This window comes from Anabrus simplex, chromosome 12 (genome assembly GCF_040414725.1).
Source record: "Anabrus simplex isolate iqAnaSimp1 chromosome 12, ASM4041472v1, whole genome shotgun sequence".
NCBI lineage: Eukaryota > Metazoa > Arthropoda > Insecta > Orthoptera > Tettigoniidae > Anabrus > Anabrus simplex.
Genome location: NC_090276.1, coordinates 23,991,120 through 24,018,439, shown reverse-complemented (window position 1 = coordinate 24,018,439; position 27,320 = coordinate 23,991,120). Strand labels below are relative to the sequence as shown.

General features: G+C 37.8%; 1 protein-coding gene across 1 annotated transcript in view; it reads left to right on the top strand.

Annotated features, from left to right (window-relative positions):
• LOC136884109 (mucin-5AC) overlaps positions 1–27,320 on the top strand; it is an 81,009-nt gene that overhangs the window by 7,885 nt on the left and 45,804 nt on the right. The window contains exons 3-4 of the mRNA XM_067156148.2: positions 6,325–6,452; positions 8,169–8,389. Coding sequence (XP_067012249.2) covers positions 6,325–6,452; positions 8,169–8,389 — 349 coding nt within the window. The remainder of the gene's footprint in view (positions 1–6,324; positions 6,453–8,168; positions 8,390–27,320) is intronic.

Genomic DNA, 27,320 nt, shown 5'->3' with positions numbered 1-27,320 from the left:
CAAAGTTTTAAAGTGTTATATATATTTTTAAACGATTGTGTTTGTTGAGTCCTAACTCATGTTTGTACAGTTAGATTACTATTTTAATTCACCCTCTATGGGTGGTTTTGATAATGACTGCCAAGTTCTGAACTTGTGATTGAATATCCATTCACTATTTTATTCCCCCTTTTTACTCGTATTTAATCATAATGTTATAATATTTTGTGTAATGTATATGTTTGTATGTATGTACCCATGCTTATTTCTCACATTTTGGCTGAAGATGACGCTAAATAGCGTTGAAACTAGTTCCAAGTAAACATGTTGTAACTTCACCATTATAACTTTTATTTGTACCTTATGTTCTCAGTTCAATACGAACATAAGATGAAATTCTTAAAAAAAAAAAAAAAAAAAAAAAAAAAAGTTGCTAACTCGTTAAAAATAAATAAAATAATAATTTTAATGTTATACCGTACCGTATACTGAAATTAAGTAAGAATGTGACACACCTCAAGATGTGGCAGGGTACATCACTGATTTCAGAGGATAGTTTATATTTTCTCGCGTCTAGTTAAATTTCGGAAAGGCTATTCCCATGTGAATTTTTAGCGAGGAGGTTATCATTTCTCTACATGCGTTTCAAATATGTTTTCATGATACATATACGGTTAGGTTAGGAGACGCCGTTTGAAGAAGAAAACTGAAATGTTTGCCACAGAAGCCTCTGAGTGATACCGTATTTCTCCGAATCTAAGATAACATTTTTTTTCTCAGAATCTCATGTGAAAAATCAAGGGTCGTTTTACATTCGCGGCCTGACAGTAATGAACACCACTAGCGACAACCGCAGTAACCACGCTGTTTCTTTTCACCCCTGCGCGCACGCACACAAAACTCGTTGACAATACCGACCGCCTCTTTATCGTACATCGCTAGCCGCGGTGACCGGTTGTACAGTGCCTATGTGTAACGTCACTGGATCTCGGGAAATAGTGAAGAGAGGATGACATTCTATTATCCTGTACAAAAATTCTTAGAAAGACCACGACTACTCAGTAGCAGAGTTATAACGCGTCTTCTACTGTACCTGATGCTTAGTAAAATTAAGTTTTATAGACAGAAAGAATATTTTCGTGATGGATCGTTGTGTTGTAGAGACGCATGGAATATGTATTACCGGCAAATTTTTAACGAGTTCTCTTCAATATTTTGATGCCAATTTTAAGTTAATGGCCATTAAACTCTCGGAAATGTATAATAATTATGCATACATAGATACATACATATCCCACGTAGTTCCATCTTAAGCGATGGGTCGGCAAACGAGGCTTCTCCACCAGTTGTGGTCTCTGAACTTCTCTCCTTCTTCAGTGCTTTCCAAAGTGTGTCCTCTCTGTTGAATGTCATTCTTCACCTTGTCCTTGTACCTGAGTCTTGGTCTTTTTTCTTCAAGTTTCAGATCGTACATTTTTTTGGTAATCTGTTATCACCCATGCGTCACATATGTTCATACCATCTCAGTCGCTGGACTTTTAGTTTGTCCTGCAGTCTTAAAACTTGAGCCTGCTTGTGGATTTCCTCATTATGGACTCTGTCCCTCCGTGTTTTGCCGATCATGCTACGGACAAATTTCATTTCTGCTGCCTGTATTTTACTAACATCTTTGTTCCTCATGGTCCATGTTTCGCAACCATAGGTCAGGATTGGTACGTAATAGGTTTCATATATGACTCTCTTACATAGGCCTAACTAAAGCCAATATTCGGTGTCACTGTGAAGACAAATATAGCTTAAAATGTGTACTGTACAAAAAATACATTCAGTGGCCCCAAACAAGGACGGTTTGAAGAAGTCGAAGATGAGATTTTGAGGTATGTGCACAAAAATGCAAGGGTGGAATTGCCATACTGCGGCACAATAAACTCGTTCGTTGACTTTCAAAGTCCGCAATTAGGCCTATACATCGCTAGCTGCTGAAGTTGGTCGAATATGGCAAGCGAGACGTGCATGTAGCGGCAGCCAGTTATAGCCAGTTTTTTAGTAAGCAAGAATATTTTCCTGACAGATTGTCGTATTGTAGAGATGAGTGAAATTTGTATTGCCGGCAAATTTTCAACGAGTTCTTTTCGATATTATGATGGCAATTTTAAGTTAATGGTTATTAAACCCGCTGAAATAAAGCATAATTGTACAGCCGAAAAGAATACGGCATAACTAAAGCCAATATTCGGCGTCTACAAATAGTCTAAAAATGCATACTGTATAAGAAAGACATTCATATGATTTTACAAAGCACTTATTAAGCCTGATTAAAATTTTTTGAAGGAAAAAGTGGTCTTGGATTCGGAGAAATACGGTAATATATATTTATCAGAATGAAATTAAACATACACTTTCACGTAATATGAGATTTCAAAACATAACATATAAGTAAGCCGTAGTGGGATATTATCTGCGAAAACGCAAGTTTTGAACAAACTGATTGCCGTTTCATACTGATTTTAATGTGTATGGGGGTTTTCCCAATTTTTACAAAAAAAAACGGATATAACGACAATCCGTTATAGCGAGAACATTTTTCGGCGTTATGAATTCTCGCCATAACGGACTTCTATTGTAGTTTCTTTAAAATTTAGACAAGTCATTACAGGATCAGGTAAAATACCTATTATGGTTATGTTTATCAATGGTTAGGGGCACGCGGCTGTGAGCTTGCATTTGGGAGATAGTAGATTCGAGCCCCACTGTTGGCAGCCCTGAAGATGGTTTTCCGTGGTTTCCCATTTTCACACCAGGCAAATGCTGGGGCTGTTCCTTAATTAAAGCCACGGCCGCTTCCTTCCCATTCCTAAGCGTTTCCTATCCCATCATCGCCATAAAACCTATCTGTGTCGGTGCAACGTAAAACAAATTGTAAAAAAAAAAATCCTTCATTAACATGATCACCAGTGAGGCCATGATAGCTGAGTGACGTTATCATTGGTTAAAGAAGCAGCTTTAGTTTCCATGCTAGTTGGTGCACATGGTATTTAAATATTTTTTTAAAAGTTCTTGTGTTTTGAGGCCCACTTATAACTGGAGGTCTCGTGGCTATAATGTTGAACACCACTACATTATGTAAAACTGCAGGCTTAATTTTTATGCTTTATGGTTGGTAGTTCATGAATATTACTTTATTACCATATTGTTACATACAGTAAAGATATTGCTAACCTTCAGTATACATCTGACTGTGCAATAATTAACTGAAAAAATATCTGAGATAGATTACATTGAACATTTTTTTTTTTTTTTTTGCTAATTGCTTTATGTCGCACCGACACAGATATGTCTTATGGCGATGATGGGACAGGAGAGGGCTAGGAGTGGGAAGGAAGCGGCCGTGGCCTTAATTAAGGTACAGTCCCAGCATTTTCCTGGTGTGAAAATGGAAAACCACGGAAAACCATCTTCAGGGCTGCCGACAGTGGGGTTCGAACCTACTATCTCCCGAATACTGGAAACTGGCCGCACTTAAGCGACTGCAGCTATCGAGCTCGGTTTACATTGAACTCTTGAAAAAATTCTTAGTTAAGGTGTTAATACTCTTACTCCTTTTTATCAGTTCTTTCATACTTTTGAGCGGTTACGCTTAGTGACATTATCAAGCGAGTTGGCTGTGTGGTACGAGACGTAGCTATAAGGTTGCATTCAGGAGATGATTGGTTACTAACTCTACCATTGGTGGACCTGAAGAAATATAGCGATTGAGCCTTTCACGGTTGGTGTTACAAATCATGTCGATATTTTCTGGGTTTATAGGCCATGTTCCAGGAGCATGTGATGGTTCAGATGTTTCACCGAAAACTGCGTTCGGCATTTTCAAGGGTTCCGACTGACTTCAATAGCAGCTAAGCTTTCAGTGGAATGAATTGTTCTTGTCATTCCACCTCGTTATATAGTACAGGCTACGGAGTGCTGCTCGCCTGGAGGGGCGGTCGCTGATTGGCTGATTTTCGGCCAATGGTTGAAGCATTAAGGTGCCCGATGTGCATCGACCTGCCTTGGCGGAGACAGGCACCTGATCACCCATTGCTTTTTCTGTTCTGCCTCGGCCATCGTGTCCTTCATGATTTAAGGCTTTCAGGACTGGCTTTATTTACCTGTTCGGATTCCTCCTTACAGTTGAAGCTGTAGGTGTGCTTCAGGATTTCAATGGCTTTCCTTTGTAGCTGGACATGATAAGACACAGTAGTTAACAGTCATTTGGTGTCGCTGTACTGTATGTCATGGCCTGCTAGCTGCAAGAGTTCAGCGACTGATGATCTATCTGCTTGTCCCGGCTATGTCTGATATGCTCCTTCAGTCGTGTGGCAATACTGCGTTTTGTGGTGTCTATGTACATCTGACCGCAGCTGCACAGGATCTTGTAGACACCTGCTGTGGAGAGAGTATGGCGCTTATCTTTGGAAGACGTAAATAGTTCCTGGATTTTTTTCGTTGACCTATATATGGTTTTCACCCTGTAGGACTCCAGTAGCCTCCCTATTCTGTCAGTTGTTTTCCCAGTATACAGCAGAAAGGCTTTAGCTGCTGGCTGCTCTTCTTCTCCCTGGTTGTTCGACGTTTGGGATGGAATGCTCACTGGATATCTTTATGGCTGTACCCGTTAGCAAGTACGGCCATATTGAGGTGGCTGAGCTCCTCATTTAAGTGCTGAGGTTGACAAATTCTCTTAGCATGGTCGGCTAGCGTCTTAATCACTCCGTATTTTTGTTGTGGGTGGTAGTTGGACGTCTTCTGAAGACAGTACACTGTGTCTCCCAAGTTTAAATCGGCAGTCTTCATTGCCAGAACATCAAGGAAAGGGTGTTTTCCTTTTTTATCTGTCTCCGTAGTGAACTGAATATTGGTGTTAATACTATTCAGATGCTGTAGAAACAGCTGTAGTTGTTCCTTTCCGTAGCTCCAGATCACAAAGGTGCCACACCTGCGCTTCGTGGATGAAATGGTGTATGGCTTTTAGTGCTGGGAGTGTCCGAGGATAAGTTCGGCTCACCAGGTGCAGGTCTTTAGATTTGACATCCGTAGGCAACCTGCGCTTCGTGATGAGGATGAAATGATGATGAAGACGACACATACACCCAGCCCCCGTTCCAGTGAAGTTAACCGTTGATGGTTAACATTCCTGACCCTGCCGGGAATTGAACCTGGGACCAAAGGCCAGCATGCTAACCATTTAGCCATGGAGCTGGACGCTTTGTAGGTGACACCTGATTACAGCACTGTGGTTCCATGCTCATCTGCAACAGAAATGGCATCTCCCCATTTCCAGCTTAAGTAATCTGCCACCATCACTATGTTGACTAATGTATAGTTTAATCCATTTCCAACAGATAAATATCGATCCTTACTTAGTCCGGTGGTATTTTAAGGTGCTCAGATATGTCAGTCTCATATTGGTACATTTACTGGCACATAAAAGAACTCCTGCAGGTCTAAATTCCAGCACGTCGGCATCTTCATAACACTAAAAGTAGTTAGTGGCACGTAAAAACCAATAACATTGTTAAGATAAGAATCACATTTTATTTATTTACATATTTTACACCTACATTGGAGTACCAAAATCAAATCATATACATCTAAGTTCTTCAAAGAATTAACTGGGAATTTATTTTTCATCATCTTTCTCCTCTCCCAGAACCTCGTCATTCTTTCCGACCTGGCTGCCTTCTCTTCGTCAGATATGACATATTGTTTTTGTTGCAAAGTGTTTAGTTTACGTCGTATATGTTGGTTCTTCAGAATCCTTTCCTCTTCTCTATTTGCAATTTGTTGCAATGTAACTTCTAAATCATCTTGGACTTCTTCAACCAATTATGTTTTGTTTTACTTTCCCAAATGTAGTTAAATAGTTGTTTCAATAGCCTGGTTTAATCTAATCGTGATATATCAAAATATCACATATCATAAATTGTGTATTACCATGGTAAATCTTAGCAACATACTCACAACAAAAGAAAGTCACTGTACGAGTCAAACATGGATGATTTGTATGTGTCAGAATTATTTATAATTGAATGGTTAATTTAGAATAAGTAAATTGACCATAGTATGAAATAAAATATTGTATGTAACAGCCACTAAAGTGATACGTTTACGTTACTCATTTCAAGATTTCATGTGGCTTGGGCATAAACATCTCACTTGTAATGTGAAAGATCACTTTCCGTGGCAGTTGCATAAATAACTATTTCAAAATTGTTGGATGTGTGTGTGTGAAACACACCTTAAATCTTAATGGAATTTACACCAAGTGTACATATAATTTTATGGAAACTCCCTTATTTTTTAAAGGAGATCCTTCAGCTACTCCAAGACCTGAGGATGTACAGCCTACCAGTGTTCTGTTTCGTGAAATCCACAAGAATGCATGGCTCAAGAAGTTACCCTCATCGGAGAAAAGGACTGTGGCTTTCCCTAAGGTGGACTTCACATAGCAATTGTTTTATCTCTTAATTTCTTTCTTTCTTTCTTTCTTTTGTTTTTAACCATAAACTGAGAAACAAATATGACTGGCAAGACATATATAAATAAAAGAACATTTCTACAGTCTGTAGATGTATGGATGTACTGTATGTATGTATGTATGTATGTATGTATGTATGTGTGGTGGTGGTGATTATCATGGAAACCGACCTTCAACCTATTACATCGTGTTACGTACATTTAGTACGCGATGAAGAGATGTTAAGTACAGAACAAAAATAGCCAACCAGACACCAGTGGGATCCGAACCCACAACCTTCCGATTTCGCATCGGTTGCTCTACCAATTGAGATATGGTGGGTTAGGCCAACTTTGTTCTGTTGGAGAGGATCTAAGCTACAGGTCTGGCACTAATGCCATCACATTGTAGAGTGCATTTAAGTCGCCCGTTGAGGGCCAAGTCAATGAATATTGAATTTTCACGACCACATTGTAATCGAAACCGACTTTCAACCTATTAGGTCGTGTTACGTACATTTAGTACGTGATGAAGAGATGTTAAGTATAGAACAAAAATAGCCAACCGGACACCAGTGGGATCTGAACCCACAACCTCCCCACCCACAGGGGGGTGTATGTGTGTCGAATCCTCAACCCGAAGGATTGTTGTATCTCCAAGAGTTCTTACATCAACTAACATACAAATCCAGAAAATGAGATGTCTGCTATGTTGATACTGTATTGAGTTTGTTCTTCTTTGCTTGCTATACTTCCATTTGTTTACGATCTGTCTGTGTGTTAAGCTATATAGATCACAATGTATTCATACTGCATCATACACAAACGGTCTGCAAACCTCTGTCACTTAACTGAGCACCTTTATTTATCCTGATATAATAAAAGAGGAAGTATTGTATGCAATCAAGCTTCAGAAGAAAGGTAAAGCTGTGGGTCCAGACAAGATACAGGCAGAAACTCTTGAACTCATTGCTCAGGTCTAAACCTGCCGACTCCACTATTCAGTGCAGTATATAAGGATGGGAGAATTCCATTTGACTGGTTAAGATCAACTTTTATTATCACACCTAAAGGAAAAAAAAAAACAAAAAAAAAACAAGCAACATTGTGTGACTCCTATAAATACTGTACTTTATATCATGGTCTGATTATATTGTCAATTGTCACTGCAACCCAATTGTCAACATAAATGCCTTTGATTGCCTGTAATAAGCTCCCTACTGATCCCATAATCCTTCAGTATGGCTAACATCTCTTCCCTTTTGTTTATGCATTCCTCTCGTATATTTTTCGGTTCATCATCATCATCATCATCTGGAGCAGTTTCCAACCACACGCTGGGTCTGCTTGGAACATAAGCCTCTCCATCGTTTTCTGCCCATCCACCACTTCTCTTCTCTCACTCTCATCCAGTTCCCTCCTCTTGCCTCAATGCTCTTCTTTACACCTTTCAGCCATCTATCCCTCGGTCTTCCTCTAGGTCTCCTCCTCTTCAAATCCATTTCTAACATCTTTCTTGGTATCCTTTCTTCTCCCATTCTCTTAACATGTCCACACCACTGCAGCCTTGACGCATACTGAAAATCTGGTCTTGACAGTTCCACTGTGATCTGATGACACCATAGTTTTCACGAAATGGTGTTAAATAATTAAAACAAATTATTAATAAAATATTTTAATATGCTTCTTTTCAGAAAGGCGATAGAGTATGGGTAGTCTTCTGTGTTCATGATGATTCTGAAGCCTTTTTGGAGCTGTACTCGGACCAGAAAGTGGCTGTGACCCATAAACCTGATTGGTTTGTGTCCCTCAACAACTGTCTACATGTATCACCAACAATATGCGCACAAGAAGATGAGTACGAATTTGTAATCACATTGAGTTCTGATTTGGTTCGTCTCACTGCACCATCATGGTAAGATTTCTTTTGGTTATTGTCCTGAAAAGAAATGGCTACTTTTGTTCGATCATGTTTACTGTTAGTAAGTTGCTAAAATGAAGTTATTTTTCAGCAAGAAGTTACTGTTATTAAATAGGGATGCTGTTTTTCTTAATGTAGCAGTGTTTTTACAATACAATTGTAAAAGACTCTTTTTATATATAAGGTGACATTATATCATATTGCTCTATAGTACAAGCCTCATTATGACAAAACATAATCCTTTAGCATTTCCAAAGGTGTGAGACAAAGCTGCTTCCTATCACCACAGCTTTTTAACATCTGTAGCGAGTATATTATGAGACATGCCATGAATGGTTGGAAAAGAACATTATCTTGAAGGAAAGAAAATCAGTAATCTGTGGTTTCCAGATCACACCACACGTTTATCAAACAGTGAACAGGAATTTGTTGAATTAATGGAATGAGTACAGATGGAAGCAACAATTTTAGTATGGCAATTAATTGGAATCAGATAGAACTCTTTATTATGAATGAAGGTGAAGAGATTCAGCTGAATTTAGTACCAAACAATCTCCAGAGAGTGTAACGTGCATTTCACTTACCTAGGTTGTGACAAATGACACCGGTGCTTCTGAGAAAGAGATTAGGAGACATATTCTGCTAGGAGGTGCAGCGTGGAAAAAAAAACTAAAGTAGATAAACGGGGTAATAACCATGTACAGAACGGAAAGATTAGTCAGTTTGCTTGTCTTTTCATTCCTTTCGTATGGTTGTGAAACGGACAGTAAATGCTAAAGACTAAAAATCCATCATTGCCTTCAAGATGTGGTGCTGACAGCTGATGTTGTAAATACCATGACAAGCTATGAGAACAATAATGTTTTTGTGCTTCAGGAAGTTAGGCAGGAAACTATCTCTGCAACGTTGTGTAACAGAAAATTCTTTGGCCACATTATGTAAAGGAAAGACTACAACCTGGAATAATTAATTGTCCGAGGAAAAGTTAACATTAAGGTGGTTGTTGTTTGAGTCATCAGTCCATACGTTAAAAATTAAATAATTGAAAAAGAGGTTCAACCTATTCAGTACATAAAAGAAAGGAATGTAGTGATTACATTCTTATTTAATAGTGATTAGAAATGGGACCGGTTTCGACCCTAGTCCAGGTCATCGTCAGCCGTTCAAAACATAAAAAACAAGAAAAACAATGCATATGAAAAAGAATAAGTGAACTCTGGATCGGTATAAGATGAAATATAAATTGATGATGGGGGTAGAAATCTTAAATAGCTTGGTCCAATCAACGTTGAACGCCTTTTCTAGATCTGCGAATGCCATGCACGTGGGCTTGTCCTTCTTAATTCGATCCTCTAAGATCAGATGTAAAGTCAGGATTGCTTCACGTGTTCCTACATTTCTTCTGAAGCCAAATTGATCTGCCAACTTGGCTTCAATTTGTCTTCCCATTCTTCTGTAAATAATATGTGTTAAAATTTTGCAGGCATGAGATACTAAACTAATGGTGCGGTAGTTTTCACACTTGTCAGCACCGGCTTTCTTGGGAATAGGTATAACAACATACAGCCAAAAATCAGATGGCATTTCTCTTGTCTCATACATCTTACACACTAAATAGAATAACCTTGCAATGCTGGTTTCTCCTAAGGCAGTCGGTAATTCAGAGGGAATGTCATCAATTCCAAGTGCCTTGTTCCTATTTAAGTCTCTCACAGCTCTGTCAAACTCTGACCTCAAAATTGGGTCTCCCGTTTCATCAGCATCAACAGCCTCTTCTTGTTCCAGAACCGAATTATCTACATCTTTACCTTGATACAACTGTTGGATATGTTCCTGCCATCTTTCTGCTTTGTCTTCTTTGCCTAGAAGTGGCTTTCCATCTGAGCTCTTAATATTCTCTTAATATTCATAAACCTAGATTTCCTTTCTCCAAAGGTTTCCTTGATTTTCCTGTATTCAGCATCTACCTTTCCTAGGACCATACAACCTTCGTCATCCTTGCATTTCTCTTTCAGCCATTCTTCCTTAGCTACCTTGCACTTTCTATCCACTTCATTCTTTAATCGCCTGTATTCTTTTCTGCCCTCTTCATTTCTAGCATTCTTGTATTTTCGTCGTTTATCAATCACGTCTAGTATCTCCTGAGTTATCCACTAATTCTTAGTTGATCTTTTCTTCCTTCCTAACATTTCTTCATCAGCCCTACTGACTTCATTTTTCATGACTATCCACTCTTCCTCTATTGTGTTTCCTTCAGCCTTTTCATTTAGTCCTTGTGCAACATGTTCCTTGAAACAATCACTCACACTCTTTTCTTTCAACTTGTAGATCCCATCTCCTTGCATTCCTTCTTTTTGTCAACTTCAGATAGCATTTCATGACCAACAAGTTGTGGTCGGAGTCAACATCTGCTCCTGAGATAGTTTTGAAATCCAACACCTGGTTTCTGAATCTCTGCCTGATCATAATGAAGTCTATTTGATACCTTCCAGTGTCTCCAGGTCTCGTCCACGTACAAAGCCGTCGTTTGTGGTGTTTGAACCAAGTATTAGCAAGGACTAAATTATGATCATTGCAGATTTCAACCAGCCAACTTCCTCTTTTGTTCCTTTGTCCCTGTAATTGTACAAAATTTCAACCCCACGTCAGGTCAGTTTTTGTATTTATGTCAATATTAACACCCAGTTATAGGTTAGGTATTCATTTTGTATTGTCAGGATCACGTATTACATTGTAGGAATACTGTGGAATACTGTGTGTATTTGTTGATGTATGGGAGTCCTTGTTTGGACGTTGTAAGAACTCGGTATTAAACTGGTGGCATTCTGTATCTGAAAGCGGGAAATCTTGGTAAAAATGTTCTTACCCTATTGTGCAGTTTGCCTTTCTGAGAGAGAAAATCTGTTTTTTAATACTTTTTTAAATAAAGCCTTCAAAAAGTTTTTTCTAGAAGCAGTAGACTGCTACTATGTTGTGTTCAAGGCAGTTTGTAATAGCAAATTAACTGAGTTGGTTGCATTTCCTCTCTCTTTGCAATGCACCACAGATGGATGTATTATAGTTTGTGTACGTGCCCATTGATTGCTCTGGGCTCTTATCTTGTATGACAGATGAATAGTTCTCTGCAAAATCATGATGAACTGCAAATTCTGAATCTTTTAGATTGTCTTTAATATGATTTATTAATAGCTTGTTGTTTTGCTACAAAAGCATGGACCGGGCGAGTTGGCCGTGCGGTAAGGAGCGCGCGGCTGTGAGCTTGCATCTGGGTGATAGTGGGTTCGAATCCCACTGTCGGCAGCCCTGAAGATGGTTTTCCATGGTTTCCCCATTTTCATACCAGGCAAATGCTGGGACTGTACTTTAATTAAGGCCACGGCCGCTTCCTTCCATCTCCTAGGCCTTTCCTATCCCATCATCGCCATAAGACCTATTTGTGTCGGTGTGATGTAAAGCCACTAGCAATAAAAAAAAAAAAAAAAAAAAAAAAAAGCAATGCGAGCCTAAGTAGAAAGTTTTTGTCACAAAAGAAATCAATAAGCTTTGTTGCTGATTTCTGTATTGTTTCCAAAGAACATCTGAAGTTATTATTGGTTGAAAAGACCTTTTCTACCACAATTTCATCAAGCCTTTATCTCTGCAATCGCAGGACATGAAGTATAGTTCTCTATGTTGCAATCAATTGATGCAGTATTGCAGAGCATATTTTGCAAGGCAGTCCTAATATGTCTGGATTGTTCTACTTGTTAATGAAGTCAACCTAGCATTTTCAATCATATGTTCAACATTCTGATGAACAGTACATACACATACTGTATGTATTCCACTGCAACTTACTAAAACACCTTTCTTGGGTGGAGTTCTGCAAATTTTGAAAAGCTGACTTGCATATTTGGAGACTTGTCTTTAAAAATAATCTATATGCCTCCCTCATCATCATCATCATTGACCATCTCCAGTTGCTCGGGTGTGGTGTACGAGCCCCCTCCATCTTTGTCTTTTCTCTTGTGATCTTCACCTAGTCTTGTCCTCTCTCCTCGACATCTTTTATTCACCAGATCAGTCCATTTTCATCTGGGTCTGCCCACTGGTCTCTTTCCTTTTACTTCTCTTTCATATTCTCTTCTTGCAGTCCTGCTTACGCTCGTCCTTCTTACACGGTCAAACCACTTCAGCCTTGCTTTCTGGAACCTCTGTAGCAGGGAATCTCCTATTCCTACCTTCTCTCGGACTTGTTCATTCCTGAACTTGTCCTTCCTGGTCTTCTGTATCATGGTTCATAGTAACTTCATTTCTGCAGCTTGGAGTTTTGAGTTGTCTTGTCTCGTTAACATGGTAGTTTCCGAGCTACCCATGAGAAGGGGTGTATAATAAGATTTTTATAATGTCATCTTAGCTTTCAGTGGTACTTGTTTGTACCACAACAGTTGTCTTACTTGGTGGTAAAATTGAGTTGCCTTGCTAATTCGACTGTCCATCTCATATTTTACAAGGTTGTCTTTTGATACTATACTACCCAAGTACTCAAACGTTGGAACACTGTCCAGTTTGGTGTCATTTATTCTGATTTGTGGTTTGTCATCTCCCCTCTGTAACTTCATCACCACCGTCTTAGCCTTATTGACATTTAAATCATATCTCTTAATTAAACTCTTGACTCCATTTCTGCAGCTTTTCCTCCATATCATTTTCAATTTCACTCCAGATCATCACGTCGCCTGCAAAGATGAAAGCTTGCAAGTTCTGCTGCTCCTTCCTTTTTTAGTGCCTTTTTTATGGTATATCACATAGCACATAGAAGTAAAAATTTACACTTAACATTTAATATTTCAATAAAATTAAATTCTTGAAGGAGAATGTAGTTTAGAAATGGCAATGTGTAAGAAAAGAAAAAATACTGTACCTAATTAAAATATAATAAAGGATGAACTCCTTCCAAGTTGGATTCCTCTCTCAGTGCTGCTCGTATCATTCAGATTAAAGACAAGATCGTCAACACAGACCATCCAATGCACACAATCTCAGCTCTTCCACTAGTATGTAATGAATAATGACATGCCACTTTTCAGCTGTTACACTTGCCAGAGACTCATTAAGAACGCCCGAATTTTTTATTTTTTGAAATGTTCAATTTTTCTTAATAAACATTCTTAGGATAGGGTATTATTCAAGGAAGATCCATTCTTTTTAGCAAATATGTTTAGTTTCGGAAATATAGGGTTTTGCATATATGCAACGCTAGGCGCTCAAGTAGTAGTCTGCAAAGTACCAACTCATATATTGTTTTCTTCGAGAAAATAATGAAAATAAGAGGACAATGAGCGTGGAGAAGAAGATACAAGTTATTGTTGAGTTTATATAATAATAATAATAATAATAATAATAATAATAGCCTAATAATATGCATCACAAAACTGGTATATGAGTTTGAATTGCATGCACAGCAACGAAGGGTTGTTACGTCAATAAAAAAACCCTTCAATACCAAATTGGTACATATGGAAGTGATTTGACAACGAATCCACCTAGCGTTGTGAATATGCAACGCTGGGAATATGTGGATCTCACTCGCCCACGAGTTATTAATTGTAAAAGGAATCATGCTACGTTCAAACTCTGATGAATTTACTTCCTGGATTTCCTAAAAGAGGTTAATTATTTCTAAATCATAAAATTATATGGCGAATCTTACCTCTTACGGTATGCCATTGTGATAGCTGGAACACACAGCGAACTTCAAACATACACCTTGTCAACAATAAAGTGGTGACTATTGATTAACCGACTCGTAACAAAGCACAACACTTCCCTTTATCGAATACGCGCCCAATTTTCATTCTTTAACTGGGAAACAACTTCATACATTGAAAGAAAAGAGCACCGGCACGCCGTTGCACATATGCAACGCTAGGCATTCCTGGGTTAATGTCCTGACTTCTACGAGTTTTATTATCATATTTACTCGTGTGTTAGACCTCCTCCCCCCTCCCCCCCCCCCGCCCCCACTTGGCTTTTCGAGACAAAGAAAATAAAAACAATAGATCTCCCATACCAGATTCCCCAATGTAATTTGTCAGAGAAGAATGACGATTCCGCTCTGAAGCGGGTACAAGTCTTATGCAGCTCTGATGAACCAAAAAAAAAACCAATGGCACTACAGCCCTTAAAGGGCCTTGGCCTACCAAGCGATCGTTGTTCAGCCCTAAGGCCTGCAGATTATGAGGCGTCGTGTGGTTAGCACGACGAATCCTCTCGGCCGTTGTGCTTGGCTTTCTAGACTGGGGCTGCTATCTCACCGTCAGATAGCTCCTCAATTCTAATCACGTAGGCTGAGTGGACCTCGAACCGGCCCTCAGGTCCAGGTAAAAATTCCTGACCTGGCCGGGAATCGAACCCGAGGCCTCCGGGTGAGAGGCAGGCACGCTACCCCTACACCACGGGGCCGGCAGCTCTGATGACATCACACAAATGTGTGAATAGTTTCGTCCGTACAACCCGCGCATTGAATACACACGTCAAAGTCATGTGGTACCTCTGTGTTTCATAGTTCCGCCGTAGCATAGGCCTACTGCAGCTCTGATCGTGTCGCACAAATAGGTGAATAGTTTTGTGTCCGACCCGCGCATTGCAAGCACGCATCAGTCATGTGTATATGTCTGTATTTTGTAGTTAGGAATGTCAGCCAGCATAAGGGTTAGAAAAATTTGCTTCCGTTCTTGGAAGCCTGAGTTCGATTCCTGGTTAAAAGAAGGTATATAATGTTTCCACCTTTCAATACTATTAAAATAAGAAATGTAAGTTTACATTCCTATATAATTAAAATTGGTACCGGTTTCGACCAGTATTCATGGTCATCAGCCAATTACAAATACAGTGCACTCCTGATAATTCGCGTGCGGTTTATTCGCGGGTCTCGGAGAGTTATTTTTAAAAGTATTAATTCTTACACCCACTAATCTTCACACAAGTAAAATTATCTCTGCCTAGTTTAAAAGAATTTTAATGCGATGCGTGGAGAAAAAATCATTGATATTTGAGGAGACTGGACTTCATTTCTCTACAATGTAGCAATAGGCCTATATACGCACTGCTGCCAGAATGCTGCAAACTTAGAAACATTCAAGCATGTTGCTATGCATGGCACAGCACAGATTACCGTAATCTTGGAAGCAGAGAAAATGAAAGAGAAATGCACTCGGAATTTACCCTCCCTTTCTCCACAGCCCAAGGTCGCTGAACTGTAAGCCAAGTGAAGGGTAGGTGCGCCGGCAGCGAGTGTATTGTAGGCTACTGTACTTGAGAAGTGTGAACGGAGTGCAGAAGTCTTTTCAAAGTTTCGAATAAGTCAGTAGTAGAAGTTTTCAATATGAGTGGTCGAAAAATGAAATATAAAAAGTTAATAGTCAGTGAAAAACTGAAAATTATAGGAAGACTGGAGAAAGGCGAGGCGTCATCAAAGTTAGCCTGCGAGTTTGGTGTGGGCGAAACAACAGTGAGAGGCATGAAGAAGCAAAAGGAAACCCTCATCAAATTTTCTGCTAATTGTGATCGTTCATCGTCCCGGAAATCAATGAGAACTTCGGACTATGCAAACCTAGACGAAGCCACGATATGGTGATTTAATAAAAAACGAGCAGAAGGTATTCCTGTGTCTGGCCCAATGTGTGCTGAGCAAGCAAAACATTTTCACCATGCTCTTGGCTTAGAAGGTGATTTTAAAGCATCTTCTGGCTGGCTTATGCAGTTTAAGAAACGCTGCGGAATACGAGAAATTGCTATTCACGGAGAGCGTCTCAGTGCAGACACGTGTACTGCTGAAAAGTTTGCACAGGAATTTCAATTATTCATTGAAAAAGAACAGCTTGACCTTAGAGAACTTTACATTGCAGACGAAACAGGGTTGTATTGGAAATGTTTACCGTCCCGAACGTTAGTGATGCATCAAGAACAGCAAGCCCCAAGCCGCAAAACATCCAAGGAAAGAATAACCATTATGGTGTGTGCTAACACAAGTGGTGATCATAAATTAAAATTATTAGTGATAGGGAAATCCAGAAAACCCCGTTGGTTTAAACGAGAGAATGTACCTTTGCAGTACCACCATCAAAAGGTAGCGTGGATTGACACACAGATATTTAAGGACTGGTTTCACAATCATTTTGTAAAACAAGTGACGGCCTAATTAAGCAGTCCACACGAAAGTGAACTTAAGAAGGTGATATTTACATGAAATGCATTCCCCCTAATGTAACTTCTATTCTCCAGCCTATGGATCAAGGCGTTATTGCTGCTTTAAAGAAGAACTACAGGTCATCTCTGTTACAGCAATTGGTTGAGGAAGGCATCGATATTCCAACATTTTGGAAGGTCTTCAGTTTGTTGGATGCTCTTCATGCAGTCAATAAGTCATGGGACAAAATTATCGCTACTACGCTTGCACAATCATGGAAATCTGTTCTAGGTGAAGAGCAAGAATTTGTCGGCTTCAGTGACATTGATATTTCGAATGGGCAACGTAGTCTCGGTACGATGATATCATTGCTGATAAACCTGGATAAATGCCAAGATGCAGAAGAAAGTGACATAATCGAGTGGTTAGACGTCGATAAGGACGATTATGGTTTCAGACATGAAAGTGAGGAGGATATTGTACGGAAATTGACGGTTGGTGAGAAAGACGGAGATTCAGATGATATCGAGTACGGGAATGATGCAACGGAAACTCCAAAAGATAGAAAATAGAGATGAATTTTCATTTTCAGGTATTGTTTTCTTGAGAATTGTACGATCCAAAATTAGAAAAAATGAACAATCGTCTAAGAAACAAAAAGTGATGACCGATTTTTTTCGTTAGATACGAATGTTGGCATAATCCACATGGCATTTTGTAATTTTTCCCTAGTGTGTCCTACAATACAATGTGGAGTGTTATAATTATTTTCTGCTTGTTCATAAAATACATTTCATTATTTTAACCTATGGTTTTGTTTGTACCAGGCTTAAAAATGACTGCGGATAATTCGCGGTTTTCAATAATTCGCGGAAGTGCATGCATTAATTACCGCGAATTATCGGGAGTGCACTGTAAGTTTAAAACAATGCATAGAAATTTATGAATGGCAGGAAGGTTGATTTGCGGTAAAAATGGTACATGCAACTCCCTGCCACTGGGGGCCTGTCTAAAAAAGAGCTGCACCACCTGGGGATGAGGAAACGAGTTTACTTTAGTTAAGAAATACTCACGGTTGTTGCCAGGCCTATTAATATAGGCAGGCGAGATCATTAATAAAGTGATCGTTTAATATCTCATAACTCTGGCCAATATAGGGTTTTTTGGGAGAGAAGTAGGTTAAAAACTTGAATTAAATTATCCAATCACAGTTGTTTTACTCGCCAACGTACCTAACAAATAATCATATTAATTTTTTATGTTCACACATGCAATGATTTTTGGAGACACCAAACAAAACATACTAGGGTATGCATTAATAAAACATGGGAGACAACGAACGTACAAAATTAAACATTACAATAATAAAATGCATTACTGCCACACCTGTAGATATCTGTAAATGCGGCAAACTGTTATTATTTTTATTCTTTCCGTTGTAGAACTTTTGGCACTAGCCTATCCGGGTGATAACATACCTAACCTAAACAATGCGATCTCTCTTATCTCATTTACAGCTGTATAGGTAAATCCTGATGTGATAAATGTAGAGAACAAGCATGGATATATATATTTAAAAATAAGGGTCTGGCTTTCAACAACCGCAGTTATCAAAAGAATGCTTCCAGTCACTATGTATTACATTCGGAAATACCACTAGTAACATTCGTTAGTTATCAGCTGGTGGTTTTGGCATGCTTTCATCAACACGGCTTTATTTAGAAGTAGTGCCTTCTGCTACACAAACACACACACACACCAGTTGAGAATATCAGAGACCCTTTCCAGAAACCATTTGGGAATAGCTCCACACATTTTCGATCCTGTAATCAGGAACAAATCTTATTTTTAAAAGGTTCAAAAAGACGGGACCTCGAATGCTTTTGGTCAAAGAGCTCTCGGTCTCGATTGCAGTGCATGGTTGACGAAATGGCAGTGAAGGTGACATCACTTGGAAGTTAGCAGGGAAAGCGGCGCAAGACAATTAAAATGAAAGCAGTGATCAGGTTTACTGTGTGGTAGGCCTTCTGCTTAACTGACAGAGACAAATGACTGGCCATCAAGTTATTTTGTATCAATATTGCATAATATAATACAATATCTTTATCCCTTTTCTCTACAGGGTCGAGTATGAAGTGAGACGAATCTTCGTAGTGAGTTTTTACGACTGTATACCCTTCCTGACATCGACCTCAGCAGAGGAATTAATGAGATGAAACTAATGGTGTGATATGAGTAACTAAAACGGATTATATTTACTTTTCATGTAGGCCTAAAATCATGTAGGCCTAAAAGTCGTGTTCACCTTTTATTGACGTTTTACATTTAGAAATACTGCCTTCCAACGAAAATAGCTAGTACAACTCAAATACGTTCATAAGTTTGTTAAAGAACAGTGTAGAATGTTTACATGTACAATTTATAGCCTAGAAGTCATGTTCACTGCACAAAATTTAAGGTTTTCGTGTATTGGACCCCCATTTACTTTTTTTTTTTTTTTTTTTGGCTGTAAAAGTGGGGGGAAAAAAAGGGGTCTAATACACGAGTAAATACGGTATTATGCGCAACATATTCGTTTACCACGTTCCACACCAACTTAGTGGAGGTGAATGGAGGTGAAGCTTACGCCGAACCCTCACGAATGGGCGATGTCATAGAAGTTAAAGGTTCAACATGGCGGATCAAGCCTGAGGGCACGCATTCCCGGCATTCTTCAGTTTGAATTGATTGCTTATATTGATGATAATGCATTGGTTCTTGCATATTTTTATGCCTGAAATTTTTTGAGAAATATTTTGAAAATTGTACATCTAGGATTGCTTTATGCTATGAGCTGAAACAAAATACTTTGATGTCTCCATACAGGGGTTCTGTGGTAGAGTTAACCAATAAGCGTTAACAAAAACACGTGCTCATGTTTATGGCATGACTGGTTTTACAATTAAATTAATAATTAAGAGAAAAATATTTCCACCTTTTCAATACAAAATAAAGTATGGAGAAACATTTATTGGAACTAGTTTTGACCTATTTTTTAAGGTCATCATCAGCCAAATCGCAAGTTGCACAATGTATCTAATAGTTCATAGAAATTCTAAAAAGTCGTGAAAACAGTGGTTTTGACACTGTAAATGTGAAAAAGTCAAAATTGTTGTAAAAGTTTTGGATAATGCATAAATTAATGAACTTAGCTGTTGGAGGAAGAATTCAAGAAGAATAATTTGGGCATTGAAGATTCTTGAGGTTTGTATGTATCACTCCTTATGAAGTTCTGAGAGTTGGGCTGCTAAGTGTTGGACGTATTGCAGTAAGGTCTCATTGGTGATTAAAGTTTCAGATTATGTTTAAAAATGCATACATCAATGCATATAGTTGTCGTTGAAGGATAACGACTGAAGATTCTTAAGAATTACATATCACACGATACAGAGTTCTAAAAGCTGCAAATCATCAATGGTAGTAGTAGTGCTGAGAAAACAATCCATTCACATGCAGTGAACAATGTAAAAAGATGGTAAAATAGAAGTCATTCAAAGAGATTAAAGTTCTCAAAAAACTGAAAGTGAAAGTAGTACTTGAAGGTTAAAATTTTTAAAAATGGTAATGGAGAAAGAGGAAAAAATAGAAACATTTTTTTTTAAAGAAAATATGTAATATGTGACTCACCTTGCATTGCTAAGTGTTAGACGTATTGGATAACTTATGTGACGGGATGCAAGATAAAGGAAGAAAAAGAAACGGAAGAGAAATTTCGAAGAGACATGGGGAATGGAAGGGGAAAAAAGATGAGGGGTTAATTTAAAGGGAGCATTACTCTACAGTATAGCAGAGACATCAACCAAGGACGAGCACCCACCAAAACAGAAGTTGTGAAGGCAATCAAGGATCTCAAGAACAACAAAGCGGCAGGTAATGATGGTATATGCGCCGAGGAGATCAAATGGGGTGGTCCTGCAATGGAAGAAAGCATGTACAGAATAATAATGGACATCTGGATAAATAAGAAGAAACCTAGCGACTGGAAAGAAGCCATAATTATACCAGTACATAAGAAAGGAGACAAAAGAATACTGGATAACTACAGAGGTATCTCACTGCTAAATATTGGGTACAAGATACTCTCGAAATTATTGCTGAACAGAGTGGAAGCACAGCTTGAATCGACCATAGGAGAATACCAGGGTGGTTTCCGGAAAGGGAGAAACTGCGTAGAACAGATCTTTGGACTAAAGAGAATCATAGAACACAGACACAGGAAAGGAAAAGACACAATAGTTAAATTTGTAGACTTCGCAAAAGCCTACGATTCAATAGACAGGAACACACTACTGAACATCCTACGCGACAGAGGATTGGATTCTACGATACATGGATTGGTGGGGGAAACATTGAAGGATACAACTGCTAGAGTAAGATACCGGAGTATGTTGTCAGACAGCTTTGAAATTAAGACAGGAGTCCGACAAGGGGATGGGCTGTCGCCAATATTATTTAACCTAGTTTTGGATGAAGTGGTGAAGCAGTGGAGACAGTTGAATAGAACCATGGGAACTGAAGGTGTACATATTGGATATAAGATCAAAAACAATGTCATAGTGGATTGCCTTGCCTTCGCAGATGATACGGTGTTGTTACATGAGAAGGAAGAAGAAGCAAAGTTGGCACTAGCAAATCTAGCAGAAACTGCAGCAAAGGTTGGTCTGAAAATAGCCTACAACAAGACGAAGGTACTGAATACGAAGACCGATTGGAATGTAAAAGGCCAAGTGGTAGAGAGAGTCGACCTAGGTGAGAACATCACGGGTAAAGTACAAAGCAACAAAAGTACCACAGACAGAGCTCAACTGCTGCTGAAACTACGATATGCAGCCATGACTACATATGGAAAGAAGAACCTCTTGAGGAACGCCAAACTGCGACACTACATGATAACCATCAGGAATGCTGCATTATATGCAACTGAAACGCTGACATTAGGCAAGAGAGCTTGCATACAATTGGAGAAGGAGGAAAGAAGAATCTTGAGACATATATGGGGCACCAAAAAGCAAGGTGAAATTTGGGTACACAGATCAAGGCAGGAACTATATGCGAGTGTAGAACCAATCTCGAGTGTGATAAGAAAGAGAAGGTTAGGATTTGCTGGACATCTCATGAGGATGGATGACAGTAGGCTGACGAAGAAGATATGGAATGCAACCTGCTTAACTGGAAATAAGTGGATGAAGGAAGTCAGAGAAGATTGGGAGACTATTGGCATAAAGGAAAAATATCCACTGATGACAGTACAGGATAGGTCCAAATACAAAAAGCTCGTGGAAGGTCACAGATGGACAGAAACCAGGATCCAGATTCAGATCACGGAAGCCGAGAGAAAGAGGAGGAGTGAGAGAATGAAGAGGTATTGGGAAGAAAGAAGACGTACCGAACAAGTCACTCGTGATCCTCAGGGGTCATAACGAACCTAATAATAATAATAATAATAATAATAATAATAATAATAATAAAGGGAATGGAAAATGGGGGAAGAAAGCGAATAGTAAAGGTAAGGAAATATTTAATATGTGAATCAATTTGCGGTGCGAAGTGTTGGACGTGTTGTATAATTTATGTGAAAGGAAGCAAGAATAAGGAAGGTAAGGAAAGAGAAAATAGGTAGAATAGTTCGGAGGTAATTGGGGAAGGGAGGTGGAAAAAACGAGAGAGGTGGGTTTAATTAAAGTGGGGATGAAGGAATGGGAGTAAACGCTGAGGAAAGGTTCTATGAATAGAATGGAATATTGATTTTTAGGTTAGTTAAATTAAAATTTTTAAAATTAATAATCAGGAGGTCAAGTAGAATGTTGGTTTTCTCAGAAATGTCATTTAGATTATAGTTTAAGTTGAAATATTGATCTAAATGTATGAAACAGTCTTCTGTTATATCGAGTAGGGGCCTTTGTTTAATGTTTTAAAGATTTCCATATCTTGCTTTATGTTGGTAAAATTATGGTTGCATATGAAATGTATCTTAGGGCATTAATATGTTCTAAATATCTTGTGATGAAACTCATTACAATTTATCCAATATATGAAAAATTGCAATTATTATTTTTCATTCTACCTATAAACTCCTGATTTTTGAGAAACTATTAACCTTTTGCACTCCTATGACGAGTGCGGTTCGACATTAAAATATTAGACTTGCGCTCCAATGTCGAGCTCCACTCGACATGACAATTTCTTGTACTTTCAGCGCTCGTATGATGACTGTACCGTGTTCTGGTATTGTAGAGCTATCTAGCGGTCTCTGAGAGAACACGTTTTCCTATTTACAATAGTTTGCAGGAATTGTGGTAACTTTTCTAAGCTCTGTTATTCTCGAATGTTTATGCAAGCTCACAGATATTGTTGTTTGAATGTAAACATGCCATCTGCTTCGTCTTCACTCACGGAACTGGATATTTTAAAACAGTTAGTGGACAGTGATAGTGACGATGATGAACCAACAACTGACTTCGATGATTTATTAATGAATAATGTAAGTGAAAGTGAACAAAGTGATAGTGATAATGAAACCGGAGTGGTGATGCTCCTCCATAACCATGGCGCGAGTGGAAAGCGGGCGATCCTGGTTTACCTGCTTCTCATTAAATGAAACAATTTGTGGATACAAAGCATCAGGTAGGAACAATCCCTCAGCACCTTACGGATTTTTTTCAACTTACTTTTAGTGATGAGTTATTCAAGCAAATTGCCGACGAGACCAACAGATATGCTAAAGTCAAAATTCAGAAGGTGAGAAAACCCAGTCTCCACCCAGAAAACTGTTTTGAAAAGTACCACACAATGAAAACATATAAGGATTAATGTATTTTGTGTGCCTAATTGTAAATATATTCATGTAACTTACTTGTATTTTGTGTTAGATTCTTTTGCATTGTTCACATCCTACAGCTGTTCATAGTGCACAAATTAATTAGGAGTGGAGCAGGAAGCATATGCTAAGGGTAATGGAGTTCAAAAGGTTAATTTTGTTAACAGAAGTGGAGTTATATAAGATATCTGCATTTTTATTATTTGTTTTAAAGCCTATTTTTACAATGTATTTCTTAAAAATGTTAGTGATTTTGTAGATGTCTTTATGTCTTTATTAAAAGTGAAAGTGTAAATTAAGGGGATATTGAGTTTTTTTTTTTTTTTTTTTTTTTTAAGTGGTTGAGGGGCGATGTCTGTATTTGTTAATTATTCTTTCAATTAAAAAATTATTGTAACCATTGGATTTTGCAATGTATCGAATGGTGTTCAATTCATTTTTTAGATCTTTTTTAGACATGGGTACAGTGAAGGCTCTGTGAACTAAGCTGTTGTAAGTTGCCCGTTTGTGAGTCTGTGGATGTGTTGAATCATGAAGGATTGTAGAAGCAGTTTGAGTGGGTTTTCCGAAGATTTTGGATTTCGGATTCTAGTGTGAATTTAATATGTGGATCAATGTTATTAAGATTGGGAAGAGTGGTAGAAATGTTGACTGTTTTTCCATCTAAAATCGTCTACATATCTAGCCCAAAAGAGAATATTGTTAAAGTTTTGATTGTTGTCAATCTTATTATGTTCTAGGAAATCTAGGTATATTTCAGCTAGGATACCTGAGGCGAGTCCATTGCTAGACCTTTTTGTTGATAGATAATGTTATCAAAGGTGAAGAAATTGTTATTTACAACTAATTTTAAAGTAGACATGAAATCAAGGATTTCTAATTTACTCAAATGACTGTATTTATTTAAATTATTTTCAATAATTGGGTAAAGTTTTGATATTTGTATAGTGATATACATATTAACAACGTTGAAAGAATGAAGGGAGTGATGGGGTTTGATACTGAAGTTATTTAATTTATTAATTAGATTGGAAGTGTTTTTGATGGATTTTTTTAGACATAATATGATAATTCTTCTTCAAAAATTTTGGATAAATTGAGATATTTTATATAAAGGACTTGGTTTATAGTTGATGATTGGATGAATAGGTACACCAGTTTTGTGTATTTTTGGAAGGGATTTTCAAGTAGGAAGACTTCCCCTTCCATTCCCCATTTATCTCTGAAATTTCCACTCCCTTTCTTCTTCTTCCTTTATCTTCTTTTCCGTCACATAAGTTATCCAATACGTCCAACACTTAGCAACGCAAGGTGAGTCACATATTACATATTTTCTTTATAAATTTTTTCTTTTTCCTCTTTTCCATTACCATTTTACTAATATTGCTTTTATTACTATTTACAACTTTATTTGTTCCATTTATTTCTGCATTGAACTGCGAATCTCCTCCACCATTTAAAAAAAAATTAACTTTCAAGCGCTACTTTCACTTTCAGTTTTTTTAAGGACTTCTATATACCATCTTTTTACATTGTTCACTGCGTGTACACGGATTGTTTTCTCAGCACTACTACAACCGTTGATGATTTGCAGCTTTTAGAACTCCATATCGTGTGATACGTAATTCTCAAGAATCTTTGTTCGTTATCCTTCAACAACAACTACATGCAGTATGCATTTTTAAGCATAATCTGAAACTTTAATCACCAATGAGACCTTACCTGCAATACGTCCAACACTTCGCAGTGCAACTATCAGAACTTCATAAGGAACTATATATACAAACCTTAAGAATCTTCAACGCCCAAATTATTCTTCTTGAATTCTTCCTTCAACAGCTAAGTGCATTAATTTATGCATTTTATGCATTGTCCAAACCTTTTACAACAAATTTGACTTTTTCATATTTATAGTGTCAAACCACTGTGTTTTCACGACTTATTACTATTTCTATGAACTGTTAGATACATTGTGCAACTCGCGATTTGGCTGATGATGACCTTAAGAAATAGGTCAAAACTAGTTCCATTAAATATTTCTTCCGTAATGTAATGCACATTACTTGATTTTTTATTGAAAAAGTGGAAATATTTTACTCTTAATTTTTAATTTAATTGTAATCACAGTTCAATATGGACCATTCAAAATGAAATTAATATATCTTAATGACTGGTTTTCTCGATGATGGCAGTATATATCTGGAGTCTCACCATCATTCGTAAGACCTTGTTAACGTAAATGTTACATTTTATGGCTAAACTAAGTTTTTGTTTGTTTGTTGAATAGTGCTTATATTTTGCCTTTTTAGCATCTACAGCAGAATTTTCCTAGTTCTTGAAGAAAAGTATTCGATGTCTTTATAGCCTTTGACTGTGGACTAAAGTTAGGTTCTCAAACCTTTCCTATAAGCATGATCAGAATTTTTAAATGGGTTGAAGCAATACAACAAAAGGTATCTATCACTTTCCTTCATCTTCACAGCACTTAAGTTTCATAAACAAATTCACACTGAAACTTCCTCCTTAAATAAGTGTTTTAGGTTTCTACTCCTATACTAACAGCAATTTAGTGTTTTTGTTTATATATTTCCACCATGGAAAGATACAAAGTATGCTTCAGAGACTCTATCTATGACCAATGTTTTTACCCTTTTAAGACTGAACACACATTTGAGGAGAGTATGCCTAAAAAGCTCCTTGTGATGAAGATGGCAAAGACCACATCACATTTTGAAATTTTTCTTTTCATCAACCCATAACATAGGTTGTAACTAACATATTAGTATGATTTTCTTCTAGAATATTGACAAAACATCTATTTTTTCTCATGGAATGAAAAAGAAAAGAAAGGCTGTTACTAACATATTAATATGATTTTCTTCTAGAATATTGACAAAACGTCTATTTTTTCTCATCGAATGAAAAAAAGAAAGAGAGAAAATGTGAATAAGAGGACTGTTTCAAATCATGTTTTAGGTTTATTCTTTTGACAAAATATTGCCAACTAGTGCAGCCACTGGCAGTATATCAGTAGGTCTTTTCCACATTGGTGGACATTGATGTTATATCGCCAGTTGGTCTTAAGTTACCTCACTTCCTGCAAAGTTTATAAACCAATTTTGTTATATTGAAAATCAAATAGAATAAACCTTATTACATTACAGATTTTGGATTCACAAACCTCTAGACTGATTGCTGCTTTTCTTGGGGTAGGACAGGTATTGTGCGATCAGCATTAGGGATCACACCATCATCATCATCATCATCATCATCATCATAATCATTGTCAGTTTATTAGCCTGAGACATCTACCTTTTTAGACTACAGTAGAACCTCGATAATTCAAAATTGGTTAATTCAAATTCCCACCTAATTCGAAGAAGCTCTTGTTCCCGGAAACATGAGATACAGTTTTACATGTTATTTAAACTGTTTAATTTGAAATTCTGATAATTAGTAATTCGAAGTACAATGTCAGCCCCATTGCCGAAATTCAGACTTTTAATTCGAAACTGCCTTTACATTTTAAAACAATAGTATGTTACAGAGTAATTTCAACTCGAAATTTATCCACGTCATAATAGAATGCGTGTTCCGGAATGTGGAGGGGTAGCTTTCCGCACTTACACTCACTTCGGTGGGTCTACAGTGCGCTTCATAATTGCTAAGTTGAATGAAATCGGAATTCTTTTGTATTCTACCTTTTAAGGAACGCCGTAATATCACGCAACAGGCAATGTGCGGAAAAACAGAATCCGCGAACAACGGCAATGCCGACAGTTGACGAAAAAGCGTGGTTCATATATAATCTATTCATAGGCACCGAACAATATTGTCATTGCCGATGAAACTGCATTGGTTCATTTTAATGCGAGCCCAAACGGTATTATGGTTTTAAA